Below are 16,020 nucleotides of genomic sequence, written 5' to 3' on the forward strand. Positions count from 1 at the left end.
AGTGCGTAGCTTCTGGGCCCCCCATCATACTCATCTAATATAAATATTTATGCTTACCCTCTTCATTTAGTTGACTTGTTTTCTTCGAGTAGATCTACTTGATCAGCTAGAGAAAGTAATTCACAATCACCGGTCACCCATACAATGACGTGACTAACAACAGCACGACTGTAGTGTAATTGTTGCTTGTCGACAGACGACATGCAGGCACTAGGTCTAGGGCCAGCGAGAGCCGAGGGGGCAGGCAGGCACAGCTCAGGCAGCGTACCGCCACTACCGGTATTGCAGTTGAAGAAGTGAAGTCCACCCTCCGTCGCGACGGCGACGGTCCGACCATGGATCACCAAGCAGCAAGAAGGGACAAGTCAAATCTGCAACCACATCCAGATGCCTAAGAATGATTTGTTGAATTTCCAACACCCCGTAGATATAGATGATCTACAGTAAGTAAAGTAATGTTGTTCTAACTAAGCTTACGAACTGTCCCGTTTTCTGTGTCCGTCTTCATTCATATTTACACAATCTACGCATTACAAGTAATAGTCTTTATCAAAGTACCGGTAATAACGATGGCTTTGATTTTATCACTACTGATCATTTACCCTATAGATATCTATTTATTGCTTGATAGTTTCCCCGAAAACAAATTAACACCAAATTATATACATAACAATTTTTAAAAAGATAGGTCCCTTCCCAATAATTGATCAATTTCTTGTGCAACAGGTCTAGTACTACGATAAACAGGACTTGGTATCAAGCCTATCTCAGACAGATCGTCACTCCCCGATTTATACCTGTATACTGGAAGCTTCCAAAAATTGATTGTGAATGACTGCGATTGCCAATGATAACTCACAACTTGGTTCAAATTATGACATTTCACGTAATCTACAGATGGGCTGCTAGGAATGTTACAGATGATTTCATTTTGATAACATCTGCTTTAGAAACAAGCCACACTAGCTTTATGAGTAACCTTCGGATATCGTAACATTTAATTCTGTATGCCTGGTTTATATGGTTCTATAGCTGCAATTTCTTTGTAAACAAAACTGATGCCTTGATGTAAAAAAAAGCTTCAAAATTTTGCAGGCGATATAACATCAGGATTGTTGGGTCGATCCTGTATATAGTACTCCCAAAAAGTCATCAATAATTTCTTCCTTGTAAAAAAAAATCACCACCCCATCATCATCACCACCACCATCATCATCACCATCACAATTATCATCATCTTCTGATCATCATCGTCTTCTGATCATGATCACTATCATCATAGTCATCCTCACTATCATCTTCACCATCATCATCGATCATCATCCTCATCACCACCATCGTCATCATCAACGTCATCATCATCCTCATCTTCATCATCACCATCATTCTCATTATCATCATCGTCACCACCATTATCATCATCATCACAATCATCATCATCATCATCACCATATAGTCATCACCATCTACACCTTCATCCTCGTCACGCAGTACGTCTTATGAGAGCATTGTCTTTTTTTGTTCTCTGTGATTAATTGCAATGAGAAACGGAGCGAAACATTATCGAGCCAAAATATTACATGTTTGGTCAAGATTGATATCTAAATTTGTTCAACAAAATGAAGCAATTATGTTAAATCAATAATTTATTGCAATTATGGGTATAATAATACTGAACAATATTTATACTCAAATAAACATCATGGATTTTGTATTCGCGCTAGTATTTATTTAATAATCCTACATAATAATAAAAAAACAGCAACGATATAAGAATACAAGGGAGATCGTGTACATTTGACACAACATGAGCATAAAAACAGTAGGACAAAAAAAATAAACAACAGTATAAAACATTGTTCCGAGGCCGGAATATAGAATTCGAAACAGTATAAACAGGGACGGATAACGATTTAAGAATTGTCAAAGTACATGCAAAATGAAGGTCATATACAGTGCGTATAAAAAAGTTACTTTGAAAATAATATTCCTATAAATTTGTTATACTGAAGCTTTTTCCACATTTACATATTGGTACAGGTCTCTTTTAAGGTCAAGTCCACCCCAGAAAAATGTTGATTTGAATAGAGAAAAAAAAACTAGCATAACGCTGAAAATTTCATCAAAATCGGATGTAAAATAAGAAAGTTATGGCATTTTAAAGTTTCGCTTATTTTTCACATAACAGTGATATGCACAACTCAGTGACATGCAAATGAGTCGGTTGATGACGTCCATCACTCACTTTTCCTTTTGTTTTTTATTGTTTGAATTATACAATATTTCTTTTAGTACAATGCAGATTTGACAATGAGGACCAACTTGACTGAACCATATAGTATTAAAAAATGCTCATTCCATATGTTCAGGGAGGAATAAATTTTTTTTTCACTTGTCAATGAGGAGAAAATTATAATATTTCATATTTCATACAATAAAATACAAAATAAATACTAGTAGTAAGTGGATAACGTCATCAGTCTCCTCATTTGCATATCGACCAGGATGTGCATATAACTGTTTTGTAAAATTAAGCAAAACTTTAAAATATCATAACTTTCTTATTTTACATCCGATTTTGATGAAATTTTCAGTGTTATGCTTGTTGGATTTTTATCTTTTTATTCAAATCAATTTTTTTGTTAGATGGACTTGTCCTTTAAGCGAATGATGATATGACTATCGACAAATCTTTCCGCTTGAGTGAGCACCACTTACTTTTAACAAGTGGAATGCCTCTGGCCGTCTCACCTGCATCACGCGATTCAATATAGCAGCAGTGCTGATTTTGAAAACTACTATAACTCGCACAAGATGTTTAGTGATACTTGGTTACTCTTATTTCCACGTTTTATGAACTAGACCAATACACTTATAAAGATATGATGGCAATTCAACAAATACCCCCAACGTGGCCAAAGTTCTTTGACCTTACATGACCTTTGACCTTGATCATGTGACCTGAAACTCGCACAGGATGTTCAGTGATACTTGATTACTATTATGTCCAAGTTTTATGAACTAGACCAACACACTTTCAAATTTATGGCTGTAATTCAACAAATACCCCAATTTGGCCAAAGTTCATTGACCCTAAATGACCTTTGACCTTGATAATGTGACCTGAAACTTGCACAGGATGTTCAGTAATACTTGATTACTATTATGTCCAAGTTTCATTAATCAGATCCATCGACTTTCAAAGTTATGATGGTAATTCAACAGATACCTCCAATTCGGCCAAAGTTCATTGACCCTAAATGACCTTTGACCTTGGTCATGTGATGTGAAACTCAAGCAGGATGTTCAGTGATACTTGATTAACCTTATGTATAAGTTTCATGAACTAGGTCCATATATTTTCTAAGTTATGATGACATTTCAAAAACTTAACCTTAGGTTAAGATTTTGATGTTGATTCCCCCAACATGGTCTAAGTTCATTGACCCTAAATGACCTTTGACCTTGGTCATGTGACATGAAACTCAGGCAGGATGTTCAGTAATACTTGATTAACCTTATGGCCAAGTTTCATGAACTAGGTCCATATACTTTCTAAGTTATGCTGTCATTTCAAAAACTTAACCTCAGGTTAAGATTTGGTGTTGACGCCGCCGCCGCCGCCGCCGCCGTCGCCGTCGCCGTCGGAAAAGCGGCGCCTATAGTCTCACTCTGCTATGCAGGTGAGACAAAAATGTTCGTGAAAAAGGATTTGTGCAAAACTTGGAAATAGTTTTATGGAGAAAAGTAGACGTTAATCATGTAGAGCGCATGGACTTTAGCTAAAAGATTGATTTGAAGATATTTTTTCCTTTCTCTTATTTCCTTGGCCAAAACACTCCCTTGAAAGCCACTGCCCCCCCCCCCCCGTGCTCCCCCTCCCCACACACCTAGACCATCGCGATTATAATTTTTATCTGCTTTACATGTAGCAGTGATTCGCATGAAATAACAAGCTTGATTTTTATTGTTATCCGTTGTCATGCCTGGAAAAAGTGTGGAGAAATAAGTATGAAATGAAGTATGAAAATGATGTAAACCCTTTTAAATGAAACAAAAATCATAAGAAATAAGGTTGGAGGTGTCTGAAATGAATTTTTGGTTACAAACATACAAACAATGGTTTGTTTCATTTTATGTCCTCAGATCCAGCTGACACAAACAACTTCAAAGTTATGTTTACCTAGACTTAAAATGTTCATTCAGGGATAGAAATGTTTAAAAGTTAAAATGTATCTGTGTTATTTCCATTAACCAGAAATGTCTCCCAAAAGATAAAAAATGTACAGCGCGGTTAGTTTGTGTTGTTTTCCATCGACACAGCGTGAAAATCATCATTTCTGCGCAAACCAATTTCTGCTAGCTTTACAAAAATGGACAATGCTGACTCAGGCGTATGATTCTATCAAGAATTATACTTTCATCTGATAGATGACACCAAAGCCTAAGAATATATGTGAAAAAATTATCCCCCTGTTATGTGTTTTTCAATGTGGAGGACTTTTTCAAAGTGTAAACTTTTTATTGATACGCACTGTATAACAAAGTAAAGCTAAATATTTTGTTAATTTCTTGGTCTTATTGTTATAAAAAAAAACAGATCTAGGGGCGGTGGCCCAGAGTGAGGGGGGGGGGGGCAAGGGTGGCCATTTCTTTTATCTTTAAAGTATTGAAGAAAATCATAGGATAAATTAAGATAAAGTATAGAAATAAGAGTTAAAATGGTCTTTAGGCCGTTAAACTATTACGAGCAATCAGCAATGCCATTAAATTAATATTTCGATCCGCCGTCTCTATAAGGAGCCTTCCTAATATGCTTTCTCCCTTTTTCATCAGTTCATAATAAACGCTGTATGCTCTTATCATGGCTTGAACAGATCGTAAAATAAAGTAAGAATAGGGAAAATGGGGATCGGAAAAAAATGCGGATCGGACGTTTAAAAATGCTAGGTACTATTGAAATTTCCCCATGAAACGAATCTCATTCGACTTGGCAAAAAGAAAGTATCTCTCCCTCCACAAGGTCACCTTAATCCTCTAGCACTCGATCAAAATACCCTATCGTCGTCCCTATACCGGTGTAGTAATCACAACGCCTGTCATATTACAACCCCCAACGTCACAATACAAAATACTTGTGAAATAATCATTTCAATCTATAATACATTTTGAAAAATTCTTTCAAAACAAAATGGTACATAATCATTCCCCGTTTAGCTAATTTGACGCACTATCAGTCTAATTGAATTAAAATTTCTTTTGATATAGAAAATGCGCATAAGTGGGTTTTTTTAAAGACTGACAACAAATTTAAAGCATGTCCACAAATCATGAAAATAAATGTAAAAAATCGATACTTTAAAGAAAAATTCTTCATTCACTATCATTGAATAAAGACAAACCTAAAATTGAAAAAAAATCACAAATAATACATATCATGGAGGCCATTACTGACAATACACGAGGTACAATTGAAACAGTTTAAACAAGTTCGACCCATTACCAAGTGTGTTTCGACCATATTAGAAGAAACACGTGTGGATAATTATCTAATGGTCTAGCAAGACGATGCGTTTTATTATGTTTGATAGTGATGTGGATTATTATTATTTGATAAGCCATGACCGGTCAATAGAACAAATCACGAGTATACCAGTAATTAGCAAATTAGTATATTAATGTAAATGGCTGCCATGGCTGCATGTGATGATTTTCAACCAGTCGTTTAAATGTCACGTGATCGATTTCAGACGATCATTCGATTGGTATCCCTATAAGGCTCGGTCCCAGTAGCCGATGGACACAAAAGATATCCATAACGGATACAGCCGGCAAGCACAATTTCGGGTTGGCTCCATCGTTTTCATTCGCTCAAGACAATGGACAGAATGGGCGAACAATGAAATCACAGAGGACGGATGCTAGATGGACATAGAGCGTATGAAAAACGTATGCAAATAGTACAAAACGGATACATAACGTTTTCCAACGGATGGCAAGAATTTTTCCGTTTTACTCTCTCTTTGCATCCGTAAGTGCAGTGGGACCAAGCCTAAAGGCTTTAGCATCCGTCAACTGTGAGCTCATTCTTCGCCATTATTACCGATTTTCTGAAGCGGATGAAAACGGATGGAGGCAACCCGAATGTTGCTTGTTCCCCGGGGCTTGTTCGCTGTATCCTTAATGCATACGTTGTGTGTCCTCCAACCAGTGGGACCGCGCCTTTAACTCTCTAGTCCACAAAATATGTTCTATATAAATTACATGGAAGCATTTCGACTTTATAGAAGCGGTATTCTTTTCGGTACATTGTAGAAAGTTTCAAAAGCGCAAATATGGGCTTCTGTTTGGTTGAATGTCAAAATGCAATGAATTTCTTGAATGCCTTTGATTTAGGGGTTACTGCATCCCCTCACCCTTGCCGTAATATACTTCTCTTCGGTATATTACTTCAAAGATGTAATATGCACCTCTTCAGTACGTCCAGTAACTCTGTAAGTAACGGGATTCAGGGAGCGTTTCACCAATATTTGTCATCCGACAGATCTGGCAACTTTCCTTGGTAATGCCTAGTTGAGAGACACAGTTCCCATGGTAAGTGCCGGATTAAACATCCAACAATTCCTTTCATGAAATGCTCTCCTGGTCTGATAAATTACTTTAGTTTGGTTTGATTGACATAATGGATGATTTACATAATTATGCAGAGTCATAACATAACATTTTCTGGAACTGGTAGTATCACCCGCGAAGCTATACCACCCAAAACCCCTACAATGACAAACCTCATACGACAATCTCAACTTTGACATCCCTACACCACTACATTACACCCATCGCCGCTACCTTCCACCAACTGCACCATTTTTAAACTCCTCATTCATCTGCTCAAAGGCATGTTCCTGTATAGCAACACAGATAATACTTCATATTAAAAAGGTGAATATCAATCTGCACTGTCCTGGACCTGGTTATATTAATGATGGCCAAGATTAAATACATTAACTAATATTCGTTATAATACACCGTCTTGTAGCGATCACACTCGCTGTCAATAGCACATTCCTATATTGCCTCTTGTTTCCATAATCACAAGAGTATACTTAAAGTTAATAACGATTACTCCGTAAGCCACAAGGTTCGAATAATGAAGTATAGTAATTTTCAAGGTATCCATTCCTCCGTTCAATTGTGACGTCATCAAAGTTTTAAGAAAATCTTTTTGCGGTAGCAGACGTAAGCGATGGCAAGCCAGAGGAATCCCGACCAGGCAGCAAGGATGATGTACTCGGTATGGTTACCAACAAACGGTACCCATGAGAATGGGAGATAAGGATGCATGATCTCTGATCCTATATAGAGTAGGATTGAATTCATTCCTATATACATAATAAGAGGAAGGGAGAAAGCGAATTTTCAACAGATATTTCAACAAGAGAACCAATTAATCTTGATCATAATGACAATGAATTTCATGATTGAAATGGTGTATTTTACACTGTAAAAACGCTGTTTAAAATTTCAAGCGAGATTGTTAAATTCAGTCACTCTACACTTTTGTTTAAAGTTTTGAACAAAACACAAGTAGTTTAAAAAAGTTTAATCAATTTCCAAAAAATTAAACATTTGTTGTTAGAGTGACTGGCTTAATAAACAACGCGATATTTTTTTTAATACTGTGTACAGCTCATTATTCTGAAGATTAGTTATCATTCCGAAAGATCGAATACTCCAGATTCTCGATATTCCTAAGTAAATTAGTTTGAACTTCCGTTTATCTGAATGCTTGTATTACAAAAATATGACTAAAAGGTTCAATACACTCCAGGTTTGTTAATCCGAGAACGAAATGAGTTTCACTAGTTAAAAGAAAATCGTCAGTAAAAAACAGAACAGTTCATTATTTCAAAGATTCGATATAGTCTGAAAATGACGGTTCGTATACTTCATCAGTTATTAGGTCTTTGCACGCTGAATAATATTGACAATAAATTGTTTCCATGTTATTTCCTTTAATTAAAGATTTCCATATTGCACCATTGATACTTATAATTATTTTATAGATGTTATCCAAGAACTATTGTCTCCAATTAGCTTGTCTAATTTGAAGGTAGGGAAGAAAACTAATTATTATGATTGTAGAATTTAATTGTACGAATGTGCAAAATTGCAACATCAGCGTGCAAAGGGTTAGGGATTTTTCGCATTGCAGCGCAGAACGCTTTTAAGAACATAGAAAATGTATTATGCTCTTCATAACGATGAGCAACCAAGAAGGCCTTGTCGAAAATTTGTGAATCAAAACGGAAGTTTCGGGACAAACAGTCACAAACCTACTTAGGATTTAGGACAAACTGCTGTTCCGTTCACCAATTTTCAACAAAGACCTCCCAGCCGTGCATGTCATTTGACAAGCCTTTTCAATATAATGTACTGTATTGTTGAATTAACTCTGCGTCGCGACATGGAGCGAACGCTTGCGATTTTCGTACAAGCAGCCTTATTTCATTTTCGGACTGACGAACCTGCAGAATAACGAACGTATCACTGTGGATTAAACAACCTTACTTTCTTTCGGATTAACAAACCTTCAGATTAAGAAAACTTCGGAATCATTCCACAAATATATGGATTAATGAACTATTTTTCAGTTTCGTGTTCAGATCATAACGAGCGTATAAAATCGGGATGGAGATGTTAAACAGCAGGATGTTTTAATGTGTTCTCAGTCATTATAATGATTTCTGAAGTATGTTTCATTCTTATCAATTTATATTTTGTCATTCATTTTTTATTCCAAACGCATCTGAAATTGAAATCGAGCTTTAGTAGATTAAAATTCGGTTGACAAGTATCAGAATGGAAAATTGAATGTCAGTCTATCAAATTTTGAATTAGGCTACAGGAAACGTGCCCTATCATGTTAAACTTTGGAAACTAATACAAGAAATGGTCATCAGATAAGCGCAAAGGCTTGCGTAACTCCTGAAAAGTTTTAGATATAAAAGATCCCCTAGTATTGAGATATACCCTAAGATAACCCAATAAAAACTAACTTTTGAACTTTGCTTCTTGAGTGAACTGAAGGGGTTAAATCCATCAAAATATATATTGACGGATGTAGCGCAAGACAAAAAATTCAAATGGCATAATTCAGAAATGGCAAAACTAGATAAGAGGTTAATATATTTACCTGCGTAGAAAAGAGGAGCTCCATCCCAGAAATGCGTGACGTCAATAAGGATATGAAACAATGCCTGAATAATGAACGCTGTTCCACCGGTGAGGGCGATAAACGAAACGGACCTAATAAGAAGAGGTAAAATAAGGGAAAATCATGTAAGGGGCACTTTCATTGACGAGTGGATATCATGCGTGACCAAAAAAATAAAACACGTAAAAAGGATACCTTTTTCAAGAAAGGGCACGTTACGTACGTAACGTAATAAGGGTGTCAAAAACACCAAAATAATGAAAAAAGGGTATATATTTCACTAAAACTATACGGTCCAATTTTGCTAGGGTATAAAAAGACTTAACTATCTTTTTGCCCCAATACTACGTGTTTAGGGTCCGATTTGAGCGAGGTGTGTGGGGCGGTACTAAACCCAATGAAAGTAAAGGCGAAGCCGGCGTCCGTTATCATGTCCGTGACATAACAATTAAGATAGTCTTGTAATTTGTTTAGGGAGTCAATTCAGGGAATACTTGTCAAGGGTAACGTTTTGTTTCCAATACTTGTTAAGGGTAAGGTTTAACATACACGCCAATACTTGTTAAGGGGTGCATTTTCAGAACATGGAAAATACTTTTTTAGGGTGCTTTTCGAAACCCCATGGTCACGCATGGTATCCATAGTCAATAGAAGAGTCCCCCCTCCCCGGGAAGAAAAGTTCATCCTTAATATTACCTCTTCGTTCCTGCTTTCCTATTGGCTCAACCTTATTACTTCTTTATAACCAACCTGGTTATATACCTGAGTTTTCAAGTGGATCATCATTCCTGATGACGACCAGAACACGCTGGTCGAAACGTTGTTAACACTTCTTTTCAGAGCAAACATACAATCAAGAAAGAATAACAAACAGTCCTTTTCAGGACTACATACATGGTGTTTACCGTAAAAACTTCCATAACACAGGCGGTATACGGATATATACTTTGGCTTAAATTATTATGGGGAGTACACTCACAGGCTTTTTTTTTTAAGCCAACAAGTAAGTTGGTTAAGATATCAACCTATCATTTCTTTTTTAACCACAGCTGGGATGTTATTATTTGAATCAACTTTTATGCTGGATAAAAAAAAGACTCGACAGAGGAACAAAAGGTCAATATTCAAGACAAATGGGTACCGGGTATATGGCCGAGTTTGAATAATGATACTGACAATCAATCAATCCATCTTACCAAAGGTTCTTATTAAGAGGTATCCAACCATCAGCCATAGAAACTTTGCAAAGAATTAAACTGCATGATGTCTGAAATATAATCCAAAATTAAAGTTTGTAATTGCAGTTTACTCAATGTTTACACTTTGTTAAAAAAGGGGGGACGGGGGGTCAACATAAAAATCAAGATAAGAATATATAAAATCAAGTTTACATGAATAATTTAATTGTCAATAAAATATACACATTAATCTGTTTTAAAAAAGGAATACATTTATATATTGTTAAACTTTCAATACATAGCCACATCTAGTGAAAAAAGTCACATATAAATTTCAGTCCCTCTTTAACAATAATACACAAATCAGAGAAATTTGAAAAAATTGCTCTAAAGAACATGCAAACTTGTTACTAGGCTCTCATATTTATTTATTTATTTATATATTAATTCATTTATTTATTCATTTAGTCATTCATTTATTTATCTATTTATTTATTTAATTCTCTATTTATCTCTTTTTATTTATTCATTTTATTCCAGTATTGTATTTGAATGGAAGTACATCATAATCGTATAAAATGTGAGAACAAGTAAGAGAAATTAGATTTTTTGAGTATATGAAAAAAATAGAGGAATGGAATTTTAAGATATGTGTGATAATATTGTAAAAGCTCCCACATTCAGCATAACTTTTTCAAGGCAATCATGAGTGTGATGTGCATGTTTGGGAGAGAGAGAGAGGGGGGGGGTGAACAACAGAGGGAGGACTGGAGGAGAGAGGAGGGGAGAAAGTAAAGAGTAATGGGCATGATGGAAGTAGAAAGAGAGAGAAAGGGAGCAGCGAAGTAGAGAAGGGGCAGAGAGAGGGGCGAAGAGAAGCAGTGAACAGAAAGAGGAATGGAGGAGAGAAGAGGGGAGAAAGTAAAGAGTAAGGAGAGTAGAAAAAGGAAAGCGAAAGGAAGAGGAGGGAGATAGAGAATGGGGGGGGGGGAGAGAATAAAATAGTAGATTGGAAGTCGAGAGAAGGGGGTAGTCCATGGTTGCAGTTAGCAGTTAGCGATTTCAATGTCATTCCAAGTTACTTACCAACACCAATCCCCAGATGATCAATCTTAAACAGCGCCCCTTAACGGTTGTAAAGAGATGAAGGATCTTTCCGGCCTGAGAGGAGATAGAAATTAAATACCATTATTGAATAGGCCTATAGCTAGGATAAGATTGAAAATACTCCAAAGGGAAAGCTGGCACGAGTTGGTCAGTTTTTAAAGCAAGGTGGGAGTCATCATAGGATCAATCAAAAAGGGATTCTTTGGAATCCGTATAATTATTATCCGTTGTTGGGTTCGATATTAAAAAAAAAATCGTCTTTAGTCAGCATCAAAATTAATGCCTATCAAATGCCATCAATTCGAGACCAAAGGCGATCTCTGTGTCCTAGGCTGCTATGTCGATTCGATCGGAATGGCAGTCAAAATAATAATAGAAAAATAAATCCCCAGTATAAAGACGGTTATTTCTGTCTCCATCAATACATGACTTTTAAAAAAAAAATTTAACTTCTTTGAACGTTTCTAAATTTTGGAAGTAAAAAAAAAATTAATCACAACTGGTTTGATAAGTCCAGGGATGGTGCCCTGTTTTTCAAGCAGCGAAAAAAAAAATACGAGAGAAAAAAAGAGGAAGATAAACGAAGAAAATGGAGTAAAAACAGAATAGAATTGGTGTTTCAATTTGTTAATACCCATTTTATACTAGTTGGGAAATCCCCCCCTCCCGAATCAAAATCAAAATGTCCCAGAGTCGCGCATGTTTGCCCCCCCCCCCCGAAATTGTTGGCTCATTCCGCTATACTGTGATCACATGTATATTTTAAAGAAGAAGAAAAAACACCTGATAGCTATAATACACACCTGGAGACCAAACACACACAATGCAATTGAGGTAAAACAACCAAGTATTCCTTCCGGGTCACTTTTAACAATGGTTCTATAAACATCATGACAGGTGTCGATGGAGACGATATGGGCTTCAGTGAAGAACATGCGGTCGATGTACCCCGAAGCTCCCCCGGTACAGTTTGTCAGTTCACCGTTCTCTCCAACCAGCGGACCACCAGGACCCTGGTAACCTCTTTTGAAACGATTTTTTTTTTATGGAAAAATTGTATCAATTCAATCGTATATTATTAAGGTAAATTTATAGACAGATGGAATCAAACACATGAATTACCACTATAAGGACGGGGGTTTCCTCCGGGTTTCCTGCTATTAAGGGATAGTCCCTTCTTTCAGGCTATAAAACGTCTACAAACATCCACGTAGGCCTACTAAGGTTTAAAGTTTATCAGTCTCAGTTTGACTTACCCAAACAGATTCGAAATTAGATATCATATAAATATTCAATGTAAAACTAATCCAAAAGCAAATGAATATGAGTAAAAGGTTACAATTATGTGGGACGATCTTTTACTCTTTTGATCTTTTAACTTAAAGGTTAAGTCTACCCCAGATAACTGTTGATTTGAATAAATAGAGAAAAATCAAAGTACCATAACGCTGAAAATTTCATCAAAATCGGATGTAAAATAAGAAAGTTATGACAGTTTAAAGTTTCGCTTATTTTTCAAAAAACAGTGATATGCACAACTCAGTGACATGCAAATGAGACAGCCGATGATGTACACCGGTATAGGAAGTAATTCCTTAAAAAGCTGTGTGCGCTATGAACGCCTAGCTTAGCCGGGTAATATAGGAGCGCCTTGAGCACCTAACAAGGTGGATATGTGCGCAATATAAATACCCTATATTATTATTATTATTATATTATTACATCACTATTCATTTTGTTTTTTTATTGTTTGAATTATACAATATTTCATTTTTACAGATTTGACGATAAGGACCAATTTGACTGAACCATATAGTATTAAACAATGCTAACTCCACATGTTCAGAGAGGAATTGATCGTTGTTTCAGTTGACAATGAAAAAATTAGAATATTTCATATTTCATATAATAAAATACAAAAGAAATAGTGAGTGGATGACGCCATCAGTCTCCTCATTTACATATCGACCAGGATGATCATATAACTGTTCTGTGAAATTAAGCGAAACTTTAAAATGATATAACTTTCTTATTTTACATCCGATTTTGATGAAATTTTCAGTGTTATGCTTGTTGGATTTTTCTCCTTTTATTCAAATCAACTTTTTGTTGGGGTGGACTTGTCCTTTAATTAGATGAGCCTGCGCCTATGAATGTTTTAACATAAATATGGCGCAATATAAATGCTGTGGATCATCATAGCGATCATCTAAAATAACTGAGGAATAAGTTTCCCACTACTTTTTTTTATCAAGTTACGTTAATTAAGCCTGTAGGCCTACAATCAATTACAAAGATATTTGACAATGAATGACCTGGATACAAACTTACAGAGGACATCCTGGAACCGGAAGAAGAAAGGTCAAACTCAAATGGACGGCGAGAGAGCAGAAGGCCAATGGAAGTTCAAGGTAGTCTGTGATGTCCCTAAACATCATGTAACATTTGCCCTAAAAGTACCCAGGAGTAAGATATTATAAAATTATGAACATTGAATATTAAAAAAGGTTGATTAAGTACTTTAAAAAGGCATACACTGTTTTTTGTTAGCATTCTGATGTCAAAGCATATATAGTTCTATAGTCGATATAGGCCAAACTTACTTCGCTTCTCAAAAATTTTCTGAAGTCTTCAAATTAAGCCCCCGAAAAGATTCATTTTTACCTCGAATACATTTTTATCACTGAAATAGACTCCTTACACAATTACTCTCGAAACCTTTTTAATCGCCATTCAATTGTGCTAAATTCTAATTCCAGGAAGCTTTGTACAGGGATCTGTGCGACGCCTAGTTCCCCAAACCACCGAATTAAAGGTAAAGAGTAAAATCAAATGGCTAAAACTGAATTTACACGTGTTTCATTATAGGAAAAAGAAGACGGGTTGCGAAAATTAACTTAGACGATGGATATCAATTCAAAATCATGATTTTTCAGCGACAAGAAATATATGATAATAACTACTTAGTACCTGAAGAGAAATTAAAATCATTTTGCGTATTACTATCCGGCCGAGTCATACCAAAGACTTATAAAAATGGGACCTTCTGCCTTCTTGCTTGGCGCTCAGCGTTTAGACTAGAGAAGGGTAATAATAACATATTATGTTATCTTATGATTGAAGTGGCTACTCTGGGTAAATAAAATGTTATTATTATTATTATTATATTACTATCATTATTCAGTATACGAGCAAAAATGAACGCTATTTTGTTTATATTCACCGTTCTCTCGATCCTGCGTGCCTGCAGACGACGGGAAAGAAGATATGATGACGCAACAATGAAATAAGTTATGCCAAAACGCTGTAGCACACCCGGAATGCGAAGGGTTCTGAGATCGTTGTGAGCTAAAAATTATAACAAATGTCATACAGAAACTATTAAACTGACGAAAAAATGTTAATATAATCAACTCGTCGTCCTTACATCATATGGAAATAACATGATCAAAATACTGTAAACTGCCTAAAATTATCTTCATAATTACGAAAGATTATTCGTTATATCAACTTCCAAGAATGATTTGTAGTCTGAATGTTTTAATTCTGGTTTACATGATATTCAGCAGACCATCATCACGATCACCATCATCATCATCATAATCACCATCACCATCACCATCACCATCATCATTACCATCATCACCATCATCATCACCATCATCACGATCACCATCATCATCATCATAATCACCATCACCATCATCACCATCATCATCATCACCATCATCACCATCATCATAATCACCATCATCATCATCACCATCATCATCATCACCATCATCACCATCATCATAATCATCATCATCATAATCACCATCATCATCATCACCATCATCATCACCATCATCATCGTCATCATCATCATCATCACCACTATCATCATCATCATCATCAACAACACTATCAACATCACAAACATTGTCATCATCTCCAAAATTATCATTCTCTTTACCATCATCATCAAAATCATCATCATCATCGTCACCAATGCCATCACCACCACCATCATCATCATCATCACCATCACCATCATCATCATCACAATAAATCGTTACAATCAAATCAGATTCTTCACACTTACGTTGAATACAAACGCCCATGATGAATAAAGAGATGCTTCGGAATATTATTTTCTTGAAGATGGATAGATAACTCTGCCCCTTAGACAGGAGTATATTGAACGAGAGATGGATAGAAGTACCCATGATGAAAACGAACCTAAGAGAAAGTGGAATGAACATTGGGTCCGTGGGTAATTCATTCAATAATTGATAGCCGAAGCAAATACCGTTGCTACATTAGCCCCTACTCCACTTCTTCTACTGCCGCCTCCGCCTCCATCATCTCCTCCTCCTTCTTCTTCCCCCTCCTCCTAATCCTCCTTTTCTTCTTCATCATCATCATCACCATCTTCTTCTTCTTCCTTCTTCTTCTTCCTATCCTCTTCCTCCTTCTCATAATATTATTGCTTTGCTACTATAGGCCCTACTTTGAATTCATCTACTTCTTAAATAATAC

The 16,020-nt window shown here is 36.1% G+C and overlaps 1 protein-coding gene across 2 annotated transcripts in view; it reads right to left on the bottom strand.

Annotated features, from left to right (window-relative positions):
* Window positions 1–1,707: 1,707 nt before the first annotated feature.
* LOC129281973 (heparan-alpha-glucosaminide N-acetyltransferase-like) overlaps window positions 1,708–16,020 on the bottom strand; it is a 32,857-nt gene continuing 18,544 nt past the window's right edge. For both annotated transcript variants that reach the window (XM_054917903.2, XM_064112998.1), the window contains exons 10-17: window positions 15,584–15,720; window positions 14,723–14,847; window positions 13,831–13,949; window positions 12,303–12,522; window positions 11,479–11,553; window positions 10,411–10,481; window positions 9,194–9,306; window positions 1,708–7,379 (exon numbers count right to left, since the gene is read on the bottom strand). In XM_054917903.2, coding sequence (XP_054773878.2) covers window positions 7,201–7,379; window positions 9,194–9,306; window positions 10,411–10,481; window positions 11,479–11,553; window positions 12,303–12,522; window positions 13,831–13,949; window positions 14,723–14,847; window positions 15,584–15,720 — 1,039 coding nt within the window. In that variant the 3' untranslated portion in view covers window positions 1,708–7,200. The remainder of the gene's footprint in view (window positions 7,380–9,193; window positions 9,307–10,410; window positions 10,482–11,478; window positions 11,554–12,302; window positions 12,523–13,830; window positions 13,950–14,722; window positions 14,848–15,583; window positions 15,721–16,020) is intronic.

This window comes from Lytechinus pictus, chromosome 18 (genome assembly GCF_037042905.1).
Source record: "Lytechinus pictus isolate F3 Inbred chromosome 18, Lp3.0, whole genome shotgun sequence".
Lineage (NCBI taxonomy): Eukaryota > Metazoa > Echinodermata > Echinoidea > Temnopleuroida > Toxopneustidae > Lytechinus > Lytechinus pictus.